The following is a 25,464-nucleotide window of genomic DNA, read 5'->3' as shown; positions in this document are numbered from 1 at the left end:
TCTGTTTCCTTGGTTTTTCCCTGCCAGTTTCGAGTTCAGGAATTTTATGATAAATCAGAAAAACAAATTGTCTGATCATTTCTAAACCCTGCTCTTCTGTTCTGTTCTTGGTAGATGCTAGGAACCTGTGCTGCAAGAATGCTTTTTTTTTTTTCTTTCTTCTTTAAAAACCTGCTTCTTGTAAGAATTTCAGGATCATATTATCAGCCTGGCCTCAGCCAGATGGCACTTAGCTTTCTGAATTTGTGATTTCCTGCTTTACACACTTGCTCCTGCTGCCTGTCCTGTCTTTGTTCCTATTCTTTTTCCCATCTTATGTATCAAAACCTAAATTAAATGCTTAGTTTGGGGAGTTACACTTAAATGAGTTTTCATCTCTGCTGTGTTCTTGCTGGTTTTGAACCCCACTTATCTTGTTGTTATCTGTGTCTCTGTTCTGAATGTCCTTTTAAGTGACCATGTCAGTTTCACTTTATGGCAATTCTTTATATCTCTGTGCTGAGGAGCTTCCAAATCTTGAAGCAGATCAGCACTTTTCTGTCACTTCCTGGGAGGAGGAGATGTTTGTTTAAGCATTCTTTTAGGATAGTTGCTCGTCTCCTTGCATCAGGAGTCCTTCCCTGTGAATTTTCCTGTTGCTTGAGATGAAGATTTCATGTTTCCAACTGGAGTAAGTTCTAGGACTCTTTTTCATTTCCATTTTTAGCGTGTCTGTGGGATGCATGATGAGAGCCCGTCTTCAAATTACAGAAAGGAAGAAATGTTTAGCCCTTCTGGGGATGATCAGAACATCAGCCTGATTTGAGGGGGTTGAATTGTCTTGCAGGGAGTGCATAGCCAGAGATTAGCTTCACTGCATTAGAGCTGGTGTTTGGACACAGCATCCTTCTTGATCCTCTGCCTAGGAGAGTGTTATTTGTAGGCTGTCTGCCCTTTTGAAACCACAAGTCTTCATTGTCAATCTGCTTTTCTTAATTCTTTGACTGCAATCCATGTTATTTTCTGTTGTAGTTTTATCAAAGGGTATTTCCTCTGACAAGTTTTTTGTACTTGCCAAAATGAATCTAAAAGATAAGACTACCTTCTGCTCCTACTGAGGTGGCCAAAATTATTATGGATCCTTCTGTTCATTGAAGACGTGTGTTCAGTTAATAGCCAGGGAGTTGAAGTTTCCCAGTGAGGCTGAATTCTTTCAGAATCCAAGTCTGACTCCAAGGAATCTATTGTCATCTTCTTTCTGTTCTTCTCTTGGAAAAAGTGAAATTTTAGAGGGAGAAAACATTCTGAATAGTAGCAGTTTGGCCAATTTGCTCAGTGTCCCAACTTCTGATTTCTTTAACTCCCTTATTCAAATCATGTAGGAGGAATGTTTTAAGTCATGTTATTGTGAATGGTGAAAGCAAACTCAGTTTTAATTCTACTAACGATTTCACACAGAGTATCATGGCTGATGCAGCGGTGTAATAGTGTAGGTGGACTTGCATTCCTCCAGCATTGGCCGTAGCTCACAGTACTTGAAACCATTCCAAATGCACTTTATGGAAAAAGAGCAAAGTTTCTGCTTTGAAAGGCAATTCAGCGTTTTATTAACTGTACTTTAAAAATTCTCCATTTAACTTTCTCAGGCTTGTCAGAACTATTCTTGAGGGCTGGCTGCCTTTGCCTGTGATTTGGAAACCTTATCAAGGCACCTGAAGTTGTTCCCTGTTCTGATGATGGGTTCAAGCTCTCAAAGTCCATGTTAACACATTGTACCCGCAGTGTTCATGTGGATAGGAATTCTCTAAATTCATCCTGCCCTTAAGGCTATAATTAGTGCACTGAACATGCCTGAGAGTCTGTCTTTTGAAAGACTGAGGTCTGTACCTTCCCTATATCCTGAGGGCTGAATTTGTTTGACAGTGTCAGAGACCTTTCTGGTCATCTAGCACCAAGTGCACCCTGAGAGAGGTGAGCTGGTTTTGCAGAAACACAGTACCTTAAGACTTTGTGGGTTCAAAGAAGTTTACATCTTTCAAAGATTGGCCAGAATGGTACAGCCCAGAACACAAATGCAACCTTTTCTGAGTGGAATGCATTTGCCAAGTAAACAGCCTTGGGTAGTCTTGGAACACCAGGTCGCTTTCAAATAACATTATCTGCTTTTGACAAAGGCAGTGGTCACTACATCCAGCATGGAATTATAAGAGATTGCAGGAAGCAAATAACTTTGAGCTATTGTCACAAAGTTAACAACAGGCGTAAAGGTAGAGATAAAAATCTTTCTTGGTTTCGAACACAGCTGCTAATATAAAAATACCTATTGCTTAATGTTTTTCTCTCTTGTTTGTATTTTTGAAGTGATTTCTCAAGGTTTTGCAATGGAATTTTGCCTTGGGAAATAGTGATCTTTAATATCAGTAGCTTGCCTTAGAAGAAAATACTCCCCAAAGTAAAAGCATTCTTAGATGGCTTCTCAGTCATGTCTCATCATATCTTGCATCTAGAAGAGCTCAAAATAAGTCTTGAATATCAGTTTCAGAAAACACCATATCCGTTATATAATTCCGTGATGCACTCAAGCGTTGAACACTGTTCCCTTTACCCCCTCCATCGTGATGATCCATCCCTGTGTTTTTGCACTTGAATTTAGGGATATAAATTGGCTTTGCTGTAAGATATTCTTTATTCCATATGTCGCCAACCCCAAGTTAATGAGGTGACAAAGATAGCACAAAGTGATGCAGGGATATGGGAGCTGTGGCATGGGAAGGAGCAGCGTCTACTGTTTGAGCCAAAAATTGAAGGGGAGTTGAAGGCCTTTGCTTTGCACCAGTGAGGTATTATAATCAGCTGAGTTGCAGCATCTTGCCTCTTTGAGAGGCACCATCTCCTTCTGTAGAGCTACTTCAGGTATGTTTAGTCTCTAATTTAGAAAGGAAAAATACCAATTGGCAAGTAATTCTAGAAAGGTTCCCATTTCCTGTTCTACCTCATCCAATATCCAAATTGCATTGCACTGAAGTCTCTGTTGCTTATTCATTCATTGCTTCAAATCTTCAGGTTCTGACCAGTTAGCATGGTACAGAATTTCTCTTTTGCTTATTTTGTGATTTTTTTTTTTTGGTTCTTTAATATTTCTGTGCAGCATTTACTGAAAAGATGAGAACAAGTAAAGGAATGTACTTACCCAAAGTGTTGTACTACAGCCAGTGTGTTTTTGTTGATTCCCAAGTGATACTTTTTTTTAATACCCATCAGGGAGCAAATTGACACAAATATTTAGTGAATTTCCAAAGATGAACTTACTTCTTGCCAAATTTTTGTGGAAATGCTTTCAATATGCTCTGAAATCTCTGTTTTTAGAAACTGCCAATGCCCAGTCACTACTGTGTAATCTGTTGTGTAATTATACTGTGTAAATATTATCTGTAGGCACACTGCTCTCTATCGGGGCACTGTCTGATGTTGGAGCTTCCACTGCTATGAGTGTGATGGTCTTAATGTCAAGTAAAAGACTCAGCAAGATTCTCTTCTTAATATTCTTAAAATACCAGGGTTTTTCCACTCTCCTGCTTCTAGTTTAAATACAAGTACATAATTTGCAGAAGGAACTTAGGCATTTTTTGTGTAATTTTCATGTTTTCCATTTCTGTTGCTGGATTTGAGCATGTTGTAATAACGCAGCATTGTTCGTGTGGAAAATACTGATCATGAACTCTTCCTTTAGGTTGCCATAAAAATAATTGACAAAACACAGCTGAACCCAACTAGTCTACAAAAGGTATGTTTTTACATTTAATCTTTCAACTGTATTATAACTTGTTCACTTCCCCACCTCCTTCCATTAACCCTGAATGCCTGTGCAGGAGAATCCGAAGCATTGCATACCTTTGCACACATCTGACTACTGTATTTAATAGCTGGTTTTGTAACAGATATTTTTGACAACCCTGCAGTTGTTCAAGCTGAGCTCGTACGGAGCTGTAAACTGAGCAAACAGTGGTATTTGCCACTTCCTTTGTCTTCCAAGCAGAGCTGACTCTGTAGAGAGGACGTTTGTGGTTTGGTGTCATGCTCCCATGTCTCCTCCATGCCACTCACCTTGTTAAACATAGAAATGCAAAACTTATGTTCTGTCCTCTTAAACTGGCCTTGAAAATACTGCCTGTGGACTGAAGGCCAGGCACTATCTGTGCCTTTCGTGTAGTTTGCAGCAGGAGAGGTGATGCAGTTGTATGAAACAAATTGGGCCATGGCTATTCTGGTTTCTTCCCTCTAGCTCTGAATGTTTAATGTGCTGTTACTGTTGTATCACCTTATCTTTTTTAGTACAGAGTGATAAACCCTGCTCTTTCATTAAGCAAGCCAGTCTGTTTGGGAGTCCATGCAGGAAGTACATTTAAATGTTACTTTTACTTGGGACTTCTCTAACTCTGTCCTTTTAAGTGCTGCAGTCAAAGGCTTCTTGTTTACTTTTGAGTACTTTGATAAAAACCCCCTTGAAATATTTCTGTTTGAACAAGAGAACACACAGAATTTGCTTGCAAACAAAATGAAAGAAGGTAACTACGGTAAACTGGAGAATATATTTTATGCAAATACTAAAAAGATCATGTGACTAGATGTTTTTATCAAGATTAATGGTGCAAAAGTAAATTGGAAAAACACACAATTTCTTACATTGTATTGGGCTGAGAGGCAAAGAGTAACCTGTAGACAAAGGCTCCATCACCCAAGCAGGTAGCAACTTTGTATGACTCTGTAGACCAGGTAAAAGTAGATAATCTGGTTCCATTTTTCTCAGATTTTTTCGCAGCTTAGTCCCTGAGGTTATTGGTGGTTTCTGGGTAAGCAGGTTGAAAATAAAGTGCAAATTAGATAATGTAATGGATTAGATAAAATTTCTGTGGCAGATTGCAACTGGAAAAAAAAAAGGTTAAATGCATGAAGGACTTGAAAGTGAAACAAAAGCTGTGTGATATGAAGGGGAAACATCAGGGTGTGGGAAGAATGGTCAGAGAGAACTAAAGAGGCCATGTTTTCAGTTAAAAATGTAAAATCATAGTCCTTCAAATGGTGTTACTTGAGATTGGGCTGTAATGCCAGTTTGAGCTCATATCAGGGTACAATACAAACCTTTTACAAGTCACAGGTGTTCACTTGATAAAGCCACAAGCTGGAAGTGTACATGATGGGCCTTTGGTAACTGGGTTTCAGCCAGCTCAGTGTCCACTCATGGCTCCATCTCTGTTGTAATTTAATTTTTATTTATAGTTTATAAAATTAGACTATAAAGTGTGATTTGTAGTATGATCTTGTCAATCACTGGATTTCTTAACTGGGAGTCTGGAAGAATAGTACAAAATAGCAGGGTAGATATCAGATCAGATTTGTGGAGTGAAATCGCTAATATGCTTTCCTCTCTAAGCTCATTTGTTGTACAAGCACAGAAAACATTTAGCAAGATACGTCAGTTTTCAATTCAAAAACTGAAAGCAGTTTTATTAAAATTAAATGCCTGCTTGCCATAGTAAGGAGAGTGAATGCACATGTTGCTTGCCAGCTTTGCCTGACCAAGGCTTTTTATTTTGCAAGCCTTTGCCCCTTTCCCCCCAGCACAGCTGGCAGTGCCGCACCCTCGGTGCCTTTGGAGCCAACTGCACACGCGACCTGTGGATGCAGGGGAAGCTAAGATGGAAGTGCTTCTGATCTTGCACTTCTGGAGAGAGAGATAAAATATTTGAGGTATGGTGGGGAGGGAAGGGCTGTGCCCAGAAGAGGGTGTGGTGTACAGTGTCTCAGCTGCGGTGTAGCTGCAGGTGGGGAAACAAATGGTGATTAAAGGCTGCCAGTTCTGACTTCTTTGTGTTCCATCTTCCACATCGATGCTTCAGCTGCCAGGAAGAAGTTAACCTTGTTAAGGACTTGCTTTGCTTTCCGGAGCAGTAATTCTTGGTATGCCCTCGCTGCAGCCCTGACAACTCGATAATGGTACTCGGCAGCGCAGCTCTTGAGAAGGGTCGGGTTTCTTGTCTGCTGCTGAGGAAGTTCTGTGGCAGCCACGTGCAGCTACTCTTCACTGTTGTTCTAGGACCTAATGACTGCTCTGCTGCTCTTGCTTAGTGAAGAGGAAGCTGTAACCGGTACTTCCCTGCTTTGAAAGAAAAGGGAATTCTTAGAGGTTTTTTCCCATGCTGGTGGAGTTAGTCATAATCACTGTTCTCCACAAATGGACTTGTGTACGCAGTTCCAGTGAGTATTGGTCTCACTGCAAACAAGTGCTGATGCTACAGAGTTCACTTCCTCCTAGACAAAAAAAAATAGTTGTGTTTTTTTTTTCCTTTTGAGTTAGCAGTGCCATTATATGCAAGGGTTTTTTTAGCAAGCCTGTGTAATAGCACTAAATCACTTTTCATTTTCCTGTTTTAGAACTTGGCTCCTCAGCCAAATATTTTTGTTCATTATGTGCAGATGTTTTGCCACTTACTTGGGCAGTATTATTGTTAAAGCATTTGAGGGTTCTTAAACATCAATTTTAACATGGTTCATGTCCTTTCTGACCATGGGTCAATCAGTGTTTTAAGAAATGCAAGAGAAGGATGAGAATTTAAAATGCTCAGGCTTTTCTGTTTGTAATGTGTATCCCTTTCTGTTTTCAAGTTGTGCTTAGTTTGAGGCAAACTTGTATTGTGTGAAGGCTTTTTGCTTGAGGCTCTTTATTATATGTAGGGCATATTTCAGTGAGCAGTTACCAGGAGAAGCCTAATACACAGGTCAGGCTTGAGCTGGCTTGGAACAACATCCTGTGAAAAGCTTCCTCCTTTAAGAGAGGTGACCAGGAGAGGTTGGTGCTCTGCAGCTGGCACTGACTCAGTTTTTAGCAAACTTTTTCAGTAGTTTTAAAATAATTTGTTATTGACAGTCTTGTGATAGCTACTGCAGGAGCACTTCTAGTCTGTCTTTTGCTGTGTTCAAAGAGAGTTGGCCTAAAAGAACCAGCTTCCATTGCTGGTTCATTGGGGTGGTTTTTTTTTCAGTTTTTTGGCTCCCAGCATTAATTAAATGTCGTTCTTTTCCTGTATCTGACATGGCTTACACTCAAAGGACCAGACCACAACAAAGCTGAAAGCCATTTGTTTGGCAGACTAAGGATGTTTGTCTTTGCCTAGAAACATTTGTAGAGCTCCTGTTGACGGAAAATGAGCTGTTCAACAACTGGAAGTAGTTTTTAGTATCGGTATTAGAAATTAAACTGATGAGGACTGTTTTCAGTTGTTTGTCTGCCTTTATAGTCTCATTATGACAAGTAAGTTCCTAAAACTAAGAAAATCATTTTCTGTATTGAGAACCTTTGTGTTACATTTTCTGATATTACACCTTGTTCTGTGTCCCTGTGGGCAGGGAACCTCAGAGGTGTGAGGTTTTATCATACCTGGCTGTTTGCGATGAATTTTACTGTGTGATGATAGTTACTACCTCATTTCCTAGAAGCTGATGAACATAATATTTTGGGGGAATGAAATCTGTAAAACTTTTATCCAGCATACTTTGGGAAAGTTGCATGATGTTTTACATTTTATTTCTCTATCATTTTATTTCTCTATCTATTATAGACTATAATACATCTTACAATGTCAGGCATTTCCAGATATCCCCATCTGTGTCAAAATGTGACCTATAGCAGATAAACTGAGTAAGGGAGCACAATCTGAAGTGCATTTATCCAACTGAACTTAAAATTTGGTGGTGGTTGTATCCTATTCTCAAGTATTTTTATTTTTAATTTCCTCTGAGATAAAAATAGTCTGTTTTTTAAAAGAGCTTGTTCCTAGTCACCCACTTGAACAAATGGCTCATAATGTAGAAGCTGCTTTTTGGCATGCTTCATTTGGGTTAGTAAAGCAGAGTAGTCATTTTGTGGACCAGTGTTTTGGTGAGGGTCTGACCCAGTAGCCTTTATCTGGGCATTGGGGGTGGAAGATATCAGATATCAATAGAGAGTGAATTAAGCAAACTCTCTTCAAAATTGTAAAAACTGATAAAAGGCTTTCAGTTATATAAGCTGTGATTAAAAGTATTAATGGAGTATTCAGAATATATTATACACCAGTTTAGCTGAAATGAATGAAAAGCAAGAAAAAAATAGCTGTATATTCAACTGCTTTTAAATTTCTGATGATCAAGAGAGAGGTGATGTAGTCTACCCTGTCTAATCACATATGAAAAAGTTCCAGAAATAACATAGTGTAAAAAAGAAAAGAAGGCAATTTTACCTCTCTGGAGGATAAAGAAAATGTGCATGCAGAGGTTTTGAAGCTATTTTGCATGGCCAATAATTTACTTGATCAATCAATCATGATTTCATTTAAACAGCTTGTCATCTAGCAAAGTGTCAGGCATAGACCTGGAAAACAAGATAATTAAAAGCATTTGGAAAACTGTTTGTTTTTTTCTCTGTGTTCAGGTAGTGTGCCAATCCCTGCTGTGGCTGTAGCAGGGAGAAGGTCTCCTGGGCAGCACAGTGAGGATTGCTCCCCAGATGTTGGCCTTTGCAGAAACTCTATGATTCTGAAATATCAGACAGCAGAGAATGGTTAGAACAACCGGTCTTCAAATTGTGAATTTCTCCTATTGATTTATTTAAAACTCACCCTTTGCATTTTCTTTTATTAAAAATCACAAAGGTGTAAGGATTTTGTTTTTCTGTTTGTTTCTAATGTTTCACCACCTTTTTTTTTCTATTACAAAGTTTCACCTTTTTTTTTGCTTTTATTGAGTAAATACACCTACAAGTTTTTGAGTTGTTACTAATATGTGTAGACATACCAAATTTCTTCACTTTATCTGAAAGCTAACCTGAGGCAAATCTTGCAGCAGCACTTTTTCTTCCTTACTGTTAATAAAAATGCTGCTATCCCATACTTACAAAACTCTTGGGTTTTTTCCTATGTCTGCATTCCCTTGGAGCTGTGGACTTCTATTCTGCTTCAGTCTCTTTACATTAAGTTCAGTATGATCTGTTAGGTTACTGATATTCCTGTAAAATTTTTTGTTAGGTTTCTAATGAAACCTCTTGATTACTCCCACTTTCTGAAGCATGCTGTTAGAAGGTAATTGACACTGAAGAACATCAGCCCTCTGGACTCTTGGGCTGGCATGGGGGAGCTGCAGAGGGAGAACAGCTACACACTCAACCACCATGCAGTGTACTGCATAAAAAGAAAATTCTTTGGTTGTCTGAATACAAGAGTATTTGTGCTTCAAGTTTTTTGTAATAATATTTTATCTTGGAATCGCTTCTAATTAATGTATTTACCAGCTTTGTTAAAAGCAATGTTTTATACTGCAGTAACACCACCTGTGGCATTTTTTTAGTTAGAAATTTATGTGTTTCTTACAATGGTCTTTTGCAGAAGAGTTTTGAGGGGTGAAAATAATTAACAACTGATCAGTCATGACTTTGCTTTCATTTGTAGTTTGTTAAATGTCACTCCATATTTTCATTCAATTGCAGAAGGACAGTTTGCTCTGTGTGACAGGCAAAGTTGAAACTTCAGAAATAGTTACTCAAGCAAAGCCCTCTTGCTCAAAACACGAGTATTGGCAGTGGGAAAGGGACAGACAGGACATGGAACATGACCATATCCTTAAAATCAGTACACTATCTCTGGATTTCGGACAGGAGATATAATGTCATGCTGCAGCTTGAAATGGGCAGTTGTCCCTCACCACCATCCTGCTGGGGTGGGCTAGAGATGGAGTGCTTTTATATGGGGGAGTTGTGTTTTTTGTGAGATTTTTCTGTTAAATAATTCCTGCACCACATGTGTCAGTCAGGGTTAACACCAGTGCTTGCATAAAGGGAGGCAGCACGATGGGATCAGGAAAACACCGTTTGTGTTCTGCACTATTAATTTTGGCAAGTACGTTCAGCGTGTTGCACTGGCTGGGCAGGCTTGAGACTGTGTCTGGCAGTGACTCAGTGGAGCTGTGCTGGCAGACCCAGGACTAGATGCTGCTGTGCCACAGTTGCCTTGCAGGAATGCTTCTGGAAGGTCTGAGGGGTGGTTTTGTCTTCCCATCTCTCCTTAGAACTTGCTCCTTGCTGGTGTAGTTGGATAACACGATTTTTGCACAATATAAGCAGCTGGTTTTTCACCTGTGATCTGCTATTGTAGCACAGTAATTCCTGGGCTTTAGCAAAGTACTGAAGAATGCTGAATTCATACTGCAGTGGTCTTCTAAAGGTGTTCTGGTGGGGATTCACAAAAATTTGGAACTGTACTTTCTGTGAAGGGAGTGAAAGATGTGTGAGATGTACTGGTCAGCAGGAAGCTGCCTGGGCTCACAATGGTCTTCTGACCCCAAAAGTCTGCAAACCACAGGGCTAAGGTCACTTCTTTCCTCAGCTGTCTGGAGTCCTTCGTGGGTGTTTTCAGGTTTTTGAGGGTTGATTTGTTTGGGAGGGGTGTTAAGCAGGCATTTAACTCTTGCCTTCAATAAGTGCATATTTCATGAACATCATTGAAACGCTAATGATGTTTTCCCTTTGTGTTTCAATAACTATATTGAAGTCATTGGTCTTTAAGAAGAACGGCTATTTGTTAGTGATTTCATTAACTTATTTCATGTTTTATGTTTATTTCAGCTCTTTAGAGAAGTAAGAATAATGAAGATCTTAAATCATCCAAATATAGGTATCTTGTTTCTTTCACATAATTTCCGTCTCTGGAGAAGTTTTACCTTTTTCACTGTTAAGATTGTTGTGGCATGAGTTTAAAAGATTCTTTTGCACTGGAGTGTGAATGTACTGTAAAATAGCAGTAGTAAATGGTATTTCAGAACTCTGTGTTAAGAAAAACAAACTTTTTGGTCCCTTTGCACAGAACTGTTTTTTGCATAGCTAACTGATAAATTTTCTCTTTTTGAGTATAGTATTGATTTTTTACTGAATTCAGGGTCTCATTAAAAATTAGCATATACACCAAAACCATGAAGTGGTCAAGAATTTTTTGAAGTTTATACCTTTAAATGATGTGGTATTGCTATGGGACTGTCAGCAGACTGACTGATAACTGATTTGTCACCACGTGTGTCAGTTCAGTGCACAAAAATGGCTATTGCCAATGCTCAGATCTGTGCATGTTCTGTTTAGTTATGTTCCTGTGTAACAGAAGCAAAGTATTGTTTCTTGAGAATGTTGTTCTGTATGAGCTGACCAAATGTGTTAACAGTATTTTCTACTTAGGAACATTAGACAGAAAGCTTCTTTAGAGTAACTAGTCTGATATTATCAAGTGACAAGCAAACAATTCGGGTATTTTTCTCTCACAGAATTCTGTGGGGGGTTAACATAATGCTTCTGCAGCTAGTTAACTGATGACTAAATGTCCTTCTTTTCTAGTGAAGCTATTTGAAGTCATTGAAACTGAAAAAACTCTCTATTTAATAATGGAATATGCAAGCGGTGGTAAGTACCTCTCTCCTGGAGTGACACGCATAAGCAAATTGCCAAGTGAGAGAAAGCACTTGTTTTCTTGAAAGTTTTGCTTTCTTTTTCAGCAAATATTTATGTCAAAGTAGTGTAAAATATTAAGCAAAATCTTTAATATTCACTGGGACTTGTTTGGTCAACATAAATAATAAATGTAACTTGTAAAACCAGCTTCTGAACTTACTGCAACTTAGTAACATTTGCTTTGTTTTCACAAATTAATTTGGAATCTTTTCTTGGCCACTGATCGTTCCTGCCCATAACAAATACTAACCTTCTCAATTTATTATATTAAGTTCTCAACCTCTGGTGTCCTGTTTTATGTAAAATACTTGGTAAAAACATGTTCAGAAGAAACATTTCTGTGTTTCTTTAACTGTTGATTTCAAAAGCATGAGCACTGCAACTTCTGTTTTTAGATGTTGATGACATCTTACATCTCTTAATCACAGGCCTTCTACTGTCAACAATTGTTAGGCTTAGCCTTGTGCCATTTTAGGAGAAACTTACATGCTCTTCCTGATTGCAGAGGGGATGGAAAAGTGCACATCGTTAAGTGTCAGATATTTTCACCAGAGCCAGAGCTAAGGTATTGAGGCTTAAATTACTCCTTGCTGGCTAGAACTTAATATCACTCAGCTTGTCAGTGTGACCCTTGAGCACCAGCATCTGGGAATCTCAAACAGTTGAGACCTTCTTTTAGTTTTAGGAAGGAGATAGATGTTTTTTCAGAGAAAATTAGTAATTCAGACTCTGACATTAGAGTATGTGAAGTTTAATCAATTGCTACAAATAAGGCAAGATTCTGTGCCCACCTGTGTTTTTTTCCAGCAGCTTCCTAAATGCTCAGCCAAGATTTGCCTAAACAGGAACAGAGTGGGTATTACACCATTAAAATGCTGACTAGTACAGGTGTTTGTAGAGACACCTCTGTGCTGTTTGATGGTTCTAAGCTTAAAAGTGAAGTCCTATTGCCATCTAGTGATTGGCTTCTAGGAGGTAGAAAGGCCAGTGGTTCTCTAAAGGAGGGAGGACCTTTCATAGAGTGATAGGGGAGAGATAAATACTTTACTGGTCTAAAAGGCCAAGAGCCCACCTTTAGATGTGCCATGCTGTGCAAGACAGGAATGGCTGGTAATCATAGTGACAGGCATCAGTTTCCTGTATTTTCTCTTTATCAAGGCAGAGGTCATCGTGATGCACATGAACTCTGGCTGCAGGATGAAAGACACTGTTGCTACAGCTGCAATGCTTCACATAAATTGGGGATAACTTTTTCCCCGGTGTCTTTTTCCCTGAATTATGAAGAAGTGTTCAGGTTTGCTGCTTCAAGGTTTTTTTAAGGAAACAGCTGTGAAATACAGCTGAGAGAGTTATCCGAGTTGAGTATTAAAGAATACACTGCAGAGGGAAGACTATTTTATAGGAAGTCCTGGCATTCCCTCAGATGGCTCAGTTGTTGCTTTTCCTGCGGTGTGACTCCTTTTTTTATTGCAATTTGGTGGAGTTGCTTCTTTTAAAAAAATAAATATGATGTTATTCAGCTCTTCCCTTGCAAGGTGGCTGTCTACAAAACCGTGTTTCCTTGCTCAGTAGGGAATGTTTAAATATTTGAACCACTTCTGAGGTTTTTATGGTTGTTGCATACTAGTGAGGAATTTTTAAAACTGTGTTATTATTCTGTGTTTGTAGTTCCTATGTACTTGACTGTTGGTTTTTAGTAAAGAAAATCTCCCATGCTTTCACAAACATGTCAGTGTTTTATGGGCCAGTGGTCTGCACCTAAAGCTCAAACATTGTAGTCTGTATTGATGTGCTCTAAAATGACTGTATTGATTAAAGAGGAGAAAAACTGAAACACAGTAGATCTTCAGTAATCTCTAGTCATCCACAGCCATAAACAGTGGGCTTGTTCAGTGTATTTTATAGGTATGATCGTTATGTGAGGGATTATATCAATGTGTCCTGCTGTGCTCATTCTTCTGACCTTTCTTGTGGATATCTCCTCCAAGCCTAGGTTAAAGCCAAGGTTTCTGATTTTGTTTAGAGCCATTTTATACACGTGCACAAATTAAAATTTTACTGTTGGTATGATGGTTATTTACAGGTACCGTCAACTGTTCTCATACATGAAGCTTTTTTTTTTTCTGAAGCAAAAGAAACTCCTGTGAGAAAGTCTGTGAAGGGGTAGATGTCATCTTTGTTTACAAAACAGAAGTATGCTGCTCAGTTTCTATCCTAAGTAATTGGAAGGAAATGGTTTCCTTTGTGTATATCCAGTCACTCATTATTTTCTTGTAAAAGAGATGATGGTGTAGTAAATTGCACAGCAGTTGTGCCTTGTTCTCTTGAGCTGTCCTGTAATCATAAACTTGAAGTACAGTCATTCCAGTGAAGCTGCTGTGGGCAACTGCTGGAGAGGAATCTCTACATTCTGAAATTGGCATTAATGTATCTCGTTATTGAATTGTAGGGGAGGTGTTTGACTATCTGGTTGCACATGGAAGAATGAAGGAAAAAGAGGCTAGAGCTAAATTTAGACAGGTATGTATAACATTCCCATACATCAGCTTTCCCCTCACCCCTGTTTTTAATGCTGAAATGAGTAAAACAGCTGTCCTTTGCATTTGACTTACAGCAGTGTTCAGCATGTTGTGGGCCTGCAGCTCTGAGTAAGAAAAAACTGAGGTCACAGTAGTACTTTGAAGGAGTCAGTAGTCTGCTCAGTGGTACTGGTTTCCTTAGTGCTGAGTGCCAGGGTGTCCAGGAGTGCCAGAACACAGAGACTACTTGGTTTGGAAGTGTATTCCGTTCCAAAATACATTTCCTCTAGGTTGATTTCATATGTCCTTAGCTCAGCAGGTCTGTAACATTTTGGAAGCTGTTCAAATGTAACAGGCTACAAACAGGCCAGTTTCAAAATGCAGACAGTGCATGTGATAAGGATCCATTCACATCCATCTGCTTACATGAGAAGATCCTGTTTAATAGTTGTTCTAAAAAGTCACAGAAAAGTCATTCCTAGACTTGCTAGTTTGGCTTTATTTATGATGGATAAGTTAGCCCTGCCAAGATGTTGGAATTTCATTGATCTGTAAAAAGCATTTCCATTCTACAGTAAAGCAGTACTGAACATAGCCAGATATTTTTGCATAACTAATTTAAATCGAAATGTCTGCTCTTGTGACATACAGAGTTTCAGATCTGACCAGTCTGATACACTTGTTTTCTGCTCTTGTGCAGAAATTTATGAATGCCTATTCCCTTTGATCACTGGATAGCCTAGATAATGTTGTGGAAAATAATAAATGTCAAAATCATGCTCCAGCTTAGTGACACTTCAAAATAACAAGTAGGGACAAGAGTGGTTTTTTGAATGGTATGTAGGGGTTTTAAACTGCTGGATTATGGCAGTGATGTGTCAGTCAGTTTCCATGTTGGAAGGGGAGGCTCTGACAGTTCCACTTCTTAAGCACACTCATAATAAAAAAAATTTGATATAAGATATGAGACTTCCAGGAACTAAATTAATAACTTTCCTTTGTTTTCTCTCATCTCTTTAAGTCTTGTATTTACCCTTTTTAATCTTTTGGGGGGAAAAACCCATGCCAAAACCACCACCACCAAGCAAACAAAACAACCCAAAAGCAGCTGCAGGCTTCATATCCCCAGAAGTCACTTGTGATTACTGGAGTTATGCAGCTTGATAGTAGAGAAGATTTTTCTTACTCTTCAGCAAAGTCTTACATGTCTTTTTAAAGCTGCTTCCTTCACTTTCATATTCTGGTAGGTAGAGAGCTTTCCTTTGTGATTGAAGGTTTCTGGTTTATGCTTCTGTGCTGTGTTGGAGTAGAAGTGGTGGGATGTGGAACAGTCGTTCCCACTTCAGCCATCTCTTCTAAATCCCAGGCTGTTGCCTTTGTAATGTCACTTGAAGAGCTTCAGAGTAACTTGAGAGGATTGACTGTTCTCTCTCAGATGTCAATATTGAAAACTTCTGCTGATACAGTCTCTGCTCTCAGTCCACAATTTCTTTTATCAGGAACTACATGGAAAAAGATCTTGCAGTAACTACATTGAAATTGCACGTTTCTTCAATTAATACCTATTTTTTTCTAACAGTTTAACTCTCCTTTAAGTGAAAACTTACAGAAACAGGTCAAACATGTTTTACAGGTACACTTAGTGCTTAATTTTATGGGATAATGTGGGTAGTACAGGATATATGTAGCTTCATTTTCAAAGAGAAATGTGGCGGAAAAGAATCTAAAAGGGAATTACCTGCTGAGCTGGTTATTTGACCCATCAAGAACTGGGTTTATGTACTCTCAGCTTGATGATTTTTTGAGTTGGTTTGTTGGGGGTTTTTTTTGTATTTCAGTAGAATAAGTGCTGTTTATAAAGATACATAGATGGCCTCACTTGTACGCACTGGAGTACACTTTTCAGTTTTTTCTTGCGAGTCTCCTGGTGCAGACAGCTGTGCTCTGTCCTCCCCCAACAGCTGACTTCCTGGCTGCTGAGCTCAAGCAGTTTTAGAGGACCTTGATTTCAAAGAAGGGAGGTTCTTGAAAGCTTCAAAAGCCTTAGTTCCTGGGAAAAAAGAGAGAACCCTAGAAATAAGCAGAGGAGAGAAACTGTAGCACAAGTTGATTGGGCTTTTCTAGAGAGAAGAGCATGCGTGCTGGACGAAAGTCAGGTAACTTTGATCAGAGCTTGGCATTTTATAGATGCTAAAGCTCAGGCTGAGGGACAGTGTCAAAGGAAACAAGGAAACTAGATCTTGCTGGGTTCACAGGTCATAAAACTATTCATTTCACCTTGCTGTAGTCCCAGAATAGCTTTGTATTGCTTTTGGCCATTGTTGGAGGAAGAATACACTCTGCAGACCTTTTATCTGATGTAGTGCAGCTGTTCTCTGTTAGATAGAGACTTATGACATAATAGTCTCTTTTTTTAAAATTCGTTAACTGTTTTAGCAGACAGTGGCTCTTTCTAAACTGAAAAACAGTTGTGCCATGGTATTGAGATTAATTCTTACAATAGGTTGTATTATATCTTGTTTTCAGATCATGTTTCTTCTTTCAGTAGATGTGATTTCTGGGTCAAACACTTGTGTTTTGTCTGAGGAGACACTTCCTTTCTAGCAGGCAAAGAGCAGAATTCAGTAATTCTCCCTTCTTTGCTTGTTAAAAATAAAAAGGAACTATTTTTTAGTCCATTTTGTTACACATATGTAAGGTGTTTAGCCGGAAAATAGAATGTAAAAGACAGTAATCATATTATTCCAGTTGCACTTGACAAGGAACACAGGAGAAGGTACAAAGTCTAAAAATACGATGATGCTATACAGTTCTCCATTTCAAACTCCTTTTGTGTAGCCATGTGTGAGAAATTCCAATTGAGAATGTTTTGCATTCGTAATGTCACCTTGTTCATCTTCTCCGTTACAGACTTCCAAGGAGTTCTGGTTCAGTCTCACCCTTTTTCCACAGAAAAATATGATGTAGAGCAGCAAGTCTTAAATTTGTATATATTAAGTCTTTCTCCTTTCTGCAAGCCATGAGATCTGGCCTTCTTCAGTCTTCTCACTGTTTCCCTACTGAAGCAGTTTAGAATTCTAATGCCAATAGATGTTAGGACAGATCTTGGAAAATTAAAAAATCCACAAACTACATCTTATTGGTGTGTTGCAGCAAAGCAACAGAATGCTCCTGGCAGTGTGAAAGGGGCCTTGAGAGGTCATTTAGCTATCCTTTTGTAATTTAATCCTTATAGAGAATGGTTCTTCTGCCTAGAGAGCTTCTTCTTCAAAACTTACATTTATACAGATTTTTAAAATCACTCTTTAGAAAAGTATTTCAGTGCTCCAATTGTTACTTCTAGCAAAAAGCTCTGATGCTTTTTCCTCTCTTCTCCTTACCTGCCAAGCATCAGAAAATTCCTCGCACAAGAAGGTTAGGAGTGAGGGAGCTGTCAATGGAAACAGTGATGGAAGGTGGAATACAAGGGTTTCAGTCTGGTGCAGCCATGCTTTGTGCTATTTTTCATTCAGTTGTGACTGTTGTTCTTCAGTTATTAATGTCCTACACATAGCATTATTTCCCTTCATGTGGATTGGGCTCACTTCTGTGCCATCCTGTTGCAATGCAGAGGAGTTCAAAAGCATCTCCAAAGGAAGCTACTGATTGATCATCTGCTCAACCTCCGCTCTTAGGCAGTCACAATAAAGCAGTTCAGGAGTGAATGATAATAGTGCTGTGTCTCTGCAAACCTGAATAAAGCGTGAGGTGTTTGTCATGCTGTCAGCATTGGAAGCCCCTGCAGAGTGAGCTTGTGACTGGCACTGAGGTAATGGTAGCAGAGAGAAAAGGAAGGGAAACCAAAAGGATGGGACAAGTGGTGGCATGGGAGCACTTTGGCAGTTTCAGCAACTGTAAAAAGCTGAACTTGGAGTCTGAAAGAGAGAACCAGTACAGAAAGGAACAAGCAAAACCAGAATGAAGGCGTAGGGAATGGAATAGTACCTCAACTTTCCATAGTCTGCATGGTTTCTAAGGTGGCATTTTGCATGTGAGTGATTCAGTAATACAGGATGCAAAGATCACTTTGGTGCTTATGTTTCAAATACAAAATTTACTGCTGCATCAGTTATTTGACCTACCAAGAACCTACCAATAACTTTCACATGCTGTAAATAGAGGGAGAGAACCCTTGCTCCTTACCAATACAGGAGGATCCTTACACTAAACTGGTGGTCTGATCATGAGTTATTCTTGTAACAGTAATGCTGCCTCATTTTTCTGCCAGGGAAGTCTTCTTATGCTTGAATGAAGACTGAAAATACATTTATTTAAATGTAGTTACCATTTGTATGTGCAGTTCCACTTATTTTAAGTGCCTCAATTCTGACCATGCATGCATGACAAAATGCATTTGACTGCATTTGTGATCATGTAAGAATAATACTTTATCCAGCTTTTCCATACATGGGAAGTTCTGCAGCAATGCTTATGACTCTAAGAAGCAATGTACTAGGACACTGCACTGTGTAAATAGCTTATAAGGTTTGCTATGTGAAGCAGGAAAAACTTTACGATATTTTGAAATTATGATAGAAGAAATTATTCCGTTACACTGGAGAGATATAAGAGAGTTTTTCCACTGAGCTTGCTATGGTATAGAAAATACACTAAACCGTATGCACTTAGACAGCAGATCTCTGTCAGATGCACAGTTGCTTCTCATTGCATAAGTTTTGACAAACAGCCTCTTTCCCAGTAGTTTCTCAAGTAACTAAAGCCAATTTCTTACCCTTTTCTCTCTGGCATGGCATGAAAAAATCACCTTTGGAGAGGGCCTGGAAAACCTCAGTCCAGGAGGAAAGCTTTTATAGTTGTATACAGTATTGGAATGGAAATACTTCAGTAACCTTTCTGAAAGTCATTGCTTCTGCTGGTCTATAATTAGCCACACAGGAAAAACAAAATCCTTGTTCAAGTATAGGAGAAACCAAATAGATCAAATAACATCGAAGTTATTCAGCAGCTTTTTCCCAAATATGCTGGTCACTGTAGGAATTGGTTATGTAGCTCTGACTGGAAAACTTCATGTCAACTTCAGTAATAAATGTTGAAATCTTTGATTAAAGCTCCTGCTTCTTTGAGATGTCACTTACATAATTTGGCTTGTTTTCTATCCAGATAGTATCTGCAGTGCAGTATTGTCATCAAAAGCATATTGTTCATAGAGATCTCAAGGTGAGTAGGAAAAAGTATGTGCAGTGTATGTGTGTCAGCTCTGTACCTGTGGGTGTGATCTTTATTGTGTATAAAATACAGTTTATACTCAGCTTTCTGATTTATTTTTTACATATGTTATAGCAAGTTTTGAGAAATATTTCCAGCTTAGAACCATTTTAAATAAAAGGAAGAGGATTTATAAGGCTTTTAAATGCAAACATTTAATGTCTGCTGAAAGACAGCCTCTCACCCAGTGGTCACATTAAGATCTGATGCAGATCTGATGTTAGCTGAGAAATCTTTTTTTTTTTAAAGTAGTAATTTTATAGAGATATGACAAGAGCTGATGTTGAACAGAGTGAATTACCAGTAGTGATGATGAAACTGAAGTATGGCTTCTTTGTAACTTGACATGAAACAGCATATCTCTTCTTTAAACTGTGCCTTTTATATTAATAGTATTGCTACATAATCTGTTCAACCTGTCATAGCATTGTAACTTAAAAAAGCAAAAAGCAATACCACCACCAAAAAAAAGGAACACGTGAAAACAGTTTAAAGGTTATGTTTATTACCAAACTACTGCAAGAATACCACATGCTGTCAAGTATGGATTGTGAGACTATATCTTATTTTCATCTGAATAGATCAAAATGTAAGATGCATTTCTGTGGAGAAAACAAATAGATGGTAAGAAGTTTTCAGGTAGTATAACAGCTCCCATAGTCTGAAGCCATTGTTCAGAGATTTTTAAAACAGGATATGCTAATGATTGACTAAAGCACACTTAAAGACCTGGCAAGGCATGGAATGTTAACAGGCATTTCAGCTTCTTGCCTTTTAAGAATGAGTAAAACCAACCAATAGCATTCTAAATTATTTTATTAATCTTACAAAGCATTCTTTCTCTTCCAGGCTGAAAATCTATTGCTAGATGCAGATATGAACATTAAAATAGCTGACTTTGGTTTTAGCAATGAGTTTACAGTCGGAAATAAACTGGACACCTTTTGTGGCAGCCCACCATATGCTGCTCCAGAGCTCTTTCAAGGGAAGAAATATGATGGACCTGAAGTAGATGTTTGGAGTTTAGGTGTTATTCTTTATACTCTCGTGAGTGGATCTCTTCCCTTTGATGGACAGAACTTAAAGGTAGCTTTTTTTAGAATATATGTTCATCTAATATTTTATCTAATATTTTAAGTGACTTGCTGCTTACAATTTACTGTCCGTTCTTGTTCTGTTACCAAGGAACTTAGAGAAAGAGTGCTAAGGGGAAAATACAGGATTCCTTTCTACATGTCTACAGACTGTGAAAACCTCCTCAAACGTTTCCTGGTGCTAAACCCAACAAAAAGAGGCACTCTAGAGGTAATGGCACAAATAAGGTGCATCACAAAGCAAGACTTGATATTTTGCAAACTGCATTTTTGAGCTGTAACTTATTATTGCCAAACTGTTCCTATGCATAATTGGAGTGGGCTCTGGAGGTGGGATTGTTGACAAAAACACGACTCTTTTTAAAGATATTGTTTACTGGGGTTGTAACACACCTGACTCCAGTTACTTTCAAAATCAACGTGTCGCTACACTTTCTATGTCACATAACTTTTCTTGGTGGTTAGCTTGTGGATTCCTGCATTAATGGATGATCCACCACATTGTTTTCCACGTTTTCAGTTGTGAACTAGAGGTACTGGCTGCTGTAGTTGCCTTTTGCCTGCCTTTTATACCATCATGGAGGAGAAAAGGCCAAAACAGGGCTTCCTTGGACTTCTGTTGGTGGAGCTCGGAATTCCAAGACATGTCGAAGTTGTCACACTGCTCCTGGTCTGCGTTGCAGGCTTTTGGCCCTCAGCTGTGAGCTGGAATACAGCTGACTGGGGAGCAGCCTGGCTTGATGTGTGTAGTTGGTTCTCCTCACTGGAGCAAAGCAAAACTGAATAAGTGCTGGGAATGTTCTGGAACATGAAAACTAGGAAAGACCTTAGTGTTTGTTAGATAGAGAAGCTGTTCTTCCCACAGCTTGTTTTCTTTGCTGTTAAGTGTACTGTACTAACAAAACCTTTTTTTTCATAGCAAATTATGAAGGACAGGTGGATCAATGCAGGGCATGAGGAGGATGAACTTAAACCTTTTGTTGAACCAGAACTAGACATCTCGGACCAGAAAAGAATAGGTAAGTGAGTACTTTCCAGAGTATGATACAATTTGCATGATGTGGGAGGGGCTTTTTTCCTCCACCACCACTCTGTATTTGTTTGCCATTTGGAAAAAGTAACCAATCCTTTAAAACTGATACTTGATCAGGTTTATGTTCTCAAAATTAATAATTCTGTTTTAATTCTTTAAATGTTCCATCCTTTCTCTTGAACACTCAGCCAGCTGGAACATCAGAATTTCTGTTTACTTACAGAATGTCTGTTTGGTTTTAGATATTATGGTAGGAATGGGATATTCTCAAGAAGAAATTCAGGAATCCCTTAGTAAAATGAAGTATGATGAAATCACAGCTACATACTTACTGCTAGGAAGGAAGTCATCAGAGGTAAGTACCATTCTTAAAACTGCAAAGAAGCAAATCAGAAGGTGTCCTTAGCAAATTTAGAAGCAAAAATTAAGTCAGTTACTATAGGCATTGCATTCCTGCACAAAAATCCATTGCACTTAAAGTCATGTTGTTCTAGTCATCAGCAGTCCAAGTGATGCAGATTTGTTCTCACATGATTTTAAGCGAGTAAAGTCTTGCCTTTAGGCCCTCCAGAACTGCCCTGTTTGCTCAGCAGTTACTCCTCTGAAGAATTTTGTATGCAGTTACTGTCCTGGCAAGTCTAGGAGCTCAAGTGTGAATGTGCCAGCTGTAACTATTTTAAGAGAACCAAGGAGCAGGACTGACCAACCTGAAAAAGTTCTTGCATTGTAGATTACCTTTCCATATGCTGCTGAGAGGGCTCAGCATCAGTAAGCTGGTCTTGGTTCCTCTGCTGGAGGAGTTGGTGTGGTGGCCTCTACAAAGTGTATCGTCTCTTCGTGTTAAAACCTTGGAGATTTTAGGAATCTGAGGGGAGAGTTCTGAAAGGACAAATGGGTTTTCTTTACTGATTATCCTTTGAGGAGCTGCAAATTCCACTGAGTTTTACCTAAGACAGTTGTACAACCTCAAAGAAGGTGGGACCTCTTAAGCAACTGCCCATGCCATCACTAATTTCCCATGTAGCAGAGCCATCTTCCACCTCCCTGTTCCTGCTCCCAGAATGTGGTGGATGTTTTAATTTGTTTTGTCTGAACTCCTTGTTTTAATACTCTCGTTTGTATTGTAGTTGGATGCAAGTGATTCAAGCTCCAGCAGCAATCTTTCACTTGCCAAAGTTAGGCCAAGTAGTGATCTTAATAATAGCACTGGACAATCTCCTCATCACAAAGTTCAGAGAAGCATATCTTCTAGCCAGAAACAGCGGCGGTACAGTGATCACGGTGAGCATTTCTCATTTTCAGTGTTGCAGAGTACAGTGACTTCCAGTTCTGCTTGGTTTCTGGATTTGTCTCCATCCCCCAAGTGTAAGGAGGGTGACAACAGCGTGGTTCACAGCATGGTGGTTAAATATTTTAGTGAATAACTGATTTTTTAATTGGTTTTATTATAAAGCCTTCAAAAGAGCTTTTAGAGGAATGCTGAATACACCAACTTAATTCTCTTGTTCTGCCTTGTGTTGTCCCTTACATTCCTGACTGTGCTGGCAAAGTCTTGTTTCACAAATTGAAGAGAATGTTGCAACCCCTTTTTCATGAAAAGCACAGCACTCCTCCCCCATGCTCTTGTATGTCTGTTCAGCTTTTGTTTTCTTTTGACACTAATAGGTCAGCTTGTGTCTAAAACTTGAAGAAATAATCAGTTTGCCAATATTTCTGGTTTCCTGTTTCCTGAGGGTAGTGTCACTTGGTTGTCCTGCAGGAATTCAATTTCTAAAGAACAAAGACTCTGACAAACTTACAACTCTTCTGCTTAATGAGAGTGCAATATAGTAGATTAGGATTTTTTAAATGTCTTAAACATCCTCCTGCTCAGACACTTAACTCATGAAAGGAATCACCATTTAGGCCTACATTGAAATACCTCGAGTGCATTCAGAGGTTGCTTTCCTTGGGGAGTCTTCTGGGATGCTAATTACTGGGGGTTTTGATACTTTTAAAACATGTTTTAGCTATGTATTATATATTTATATGTTTATGTATTTATATGTATTTTTCTGTCTGTGTATATACATACACTTTTTGATTAATTCTTATTAAAACATTTCACTAAGAAGTTGATATAACTTGATGTATCCTCTTCAGAGGTGTGAGATGTCAAGAAACACAATCCTGACACCACCCACAGGCTTTACCCAGTGTCCAGGAACCTGTTAAAGCAAGAGGGAGCTTGGCATTGTTGAAGGAGCTTCCTCATTCTCAGGTGTCAGGAGCAGTTGTCTGTTCCTGCACACGTGGGGAGGGTGGTGGGGAACCACTGCCACTTCTGGCTGTTGGAGGAGCACAGACCAACAGCCATCAGTGCTGCTGGTGCTCCAGGGTTGTGTCACAAGGTGCCTGTCTCAGGAAATTGGCTTGAAGAGTGTATTGTGCTAATGGGGGATAGCGTGGTTTGAATGAGTCTGTTACTTGTTAAGTGTCTAGGATGACTCCGAAGGGTTTTCCTAGCAAGCCAAACTAGAAACCTTCATGAAATTAATGAAACTTTCATGGAAATCAAGTAGTATCTTCACCTTGCAAGGTTTTTGTTTTTCACAGTATTTTACTGTCTCCTGAAATACATCTATTTCAATAATTTTATTATCTTTTTGAAACTCCGATTCTCAGTGTTAACTGTGTTGTTTCATGTGTGAATATATTTCCATTGTGGTGGAAAATAGTTACTGAACTTCTGAGAAGAAAAATCCTTTTCCTGTTTCTTTTGTTTGTTTTTTAAGCTGGACCATCCATCCCCTCAGTAGTGGCATATCCCAAAAGAAGCCAGACTAGCACTACAGACAGTGACCTCAAAGAGGAAGGAATTCAGTCAAGAAAATCCAGCAGTAGTGCTGTTGCAGGAAGAGGAATTGCACCAGCTAGCCCAATGCTTGGAAATGCCAGCAATCCCAATAAGGCTGATATTCCTGAACGTAAGAAAAGTTCAGCTGTCCCTAGTGTAAGTAGAAACGTTTATTTATCAAAACCATGAATTTTTTTGAGGAGTTAAAAAGTGTTAAACCTGTGATTTATCAGTGGTGCTGATACTACCTGTCATTTATCAAGAGTAAATGTAGGTATTTTCTCCCTTGCAATGTCAGCTATTCAAGTTACCTCCTAACAGTCTTGAAGTAGTCAGTATTCATAATTAGCATTAGTAGCTCTTAGTAAACAGACATATTTTGGGTATTAAAAAAAGTAAACATAAAAAAAGGTAGTTACATTACTCCTGATATCACCAACTACTCCTTTTTGGCCTCTGTACAAAAGAATGAAACCTCTATTTTTGTTATCCTCCTTTATAGTTTCATGTGTATAAGGAGCCACCTAATCTTTGTCCTCAAACATGCTATTTTAAGTCGTAGTTATGTTGTTAAGATTATCAAAGAAATGTAGTTCTAAAAACTCTTCAAAGGTATATTTCAGCCTGTATTCAAAAGCAGTGTGCCTGGCTTTTGTCCTTGTGGGCTTCCCCCATCTGCCTCTAAACCACAACAACAACAAGAAAAATATACAAAGGAGCAAAAGTAGGTAATATACATGGTTTAGCAATAGGCAGTGTGCCAAAAGAAAGAAAATCCTTTGTTCAGTTTGGATTTAAATGTGTTCTCTGTGGTCCCTCCCTCAAAGACACAGTTGGAAATATGTTTTCAGATAATAATAATTCAGTCTTGCAACATTTAATTTCTAAAACTTTGGGATTTTGTATTGGAAAAAATCCTTCTTTTCAGAATAAAAAAATTCTCAGTCCTTTATTCAACTTGTTCAACTTGCAACAGAGTGATTTTTTTTTTTTTTAACTTATCCCACAGAGCTGTCATATTTATTTGGTTGTAATACTCAGCAGCATTACTTACAACAAATGAGACAGAACTTCCTGAGCTGCAGCTTTTTGACAGTCTGAAGCAAAAGAAGTGAAATGGCACGTGTTTTACTTTATTGGCCCTCTATTGTCAGTTGGCTCAGTGGCTAGTAGTGACTTGGCTCAAGGATATCAGCCCAAGAGTTTCCTTAGAAAAA

The 25,464-nt window shown here is 38.7% G+C and overlaps 1 protein-coding gene across 17 annotated transcripts in view; it reads left to right on the top strand.

Annotated features, from left to right (window-relative positions):
- The window catches only part of MARK3 (microtubule affinity regulating kinase 3), a 62,805-nt gene that overhangs the window by 15,565 nt on the left and 21,776 nt on the right, over positions 1-25,464 (top strand). For all 17 annotated transcript variants that reach the window (XM_039552747.1, XM_039552754.1, XM_039552749.1 and 14 more), the window contains 11 exons: positions 3,710-3,763; positions 10,631-10,679; positions 11,387-11,452; positions 13,950-14,020; positions 19,180-19,236; positions 20,134-20,370; positions 20,470-20,589; positions 21,298-21,397; positions 21,654-21,766; positions 22,539-22,692; positions 24,186-24,403. In XM_039552747.1, coding sequence (XP_039408681.1) covers positions 3,710-3,763; positions 10,631-10,679; positions 11,387-11,452; positions 13,950-14,020; positions 19,180-19,236; positions 20,134-20,370; positions 20,470-20,589; positions 21,298-21,397; positions 21,654-21,766; positions 22,539-22,692; positions 24,186-24,403 — 1,239 coding nt within the window. The remainder of the gene's footprint in view (positions 1-3,709; positions 3,764-10,630; positions 10,680-11,386; positions 11,453-13,949; positions 14,021-19,179; positions 19,237-20,133; positions 20,371-20,469; positions 20,590-21,297; positions 21,398-21,653; positions 21,767-22,538; positions 22,693-24,185; positions 24,404-25,464) is intronic.

Source organism: Corvus cornix, chromosome 5 (assembly GCF_000738735.6).
Source record: "Corvus cornix cornix isolate S_Up_H32 chromosome 5, ASM73873v5, whole genome shotgun sequence".
In the NCBI taxonomy this organism is placed as follows: Eukaryota; Metazoa; Chordata; class Aves; order Passeriformes; family Corvidae; genus Corvus; species Corvus cornix.
This window is presented reverse-complemented; position numbering and strand designations above follow the sequence as displayed.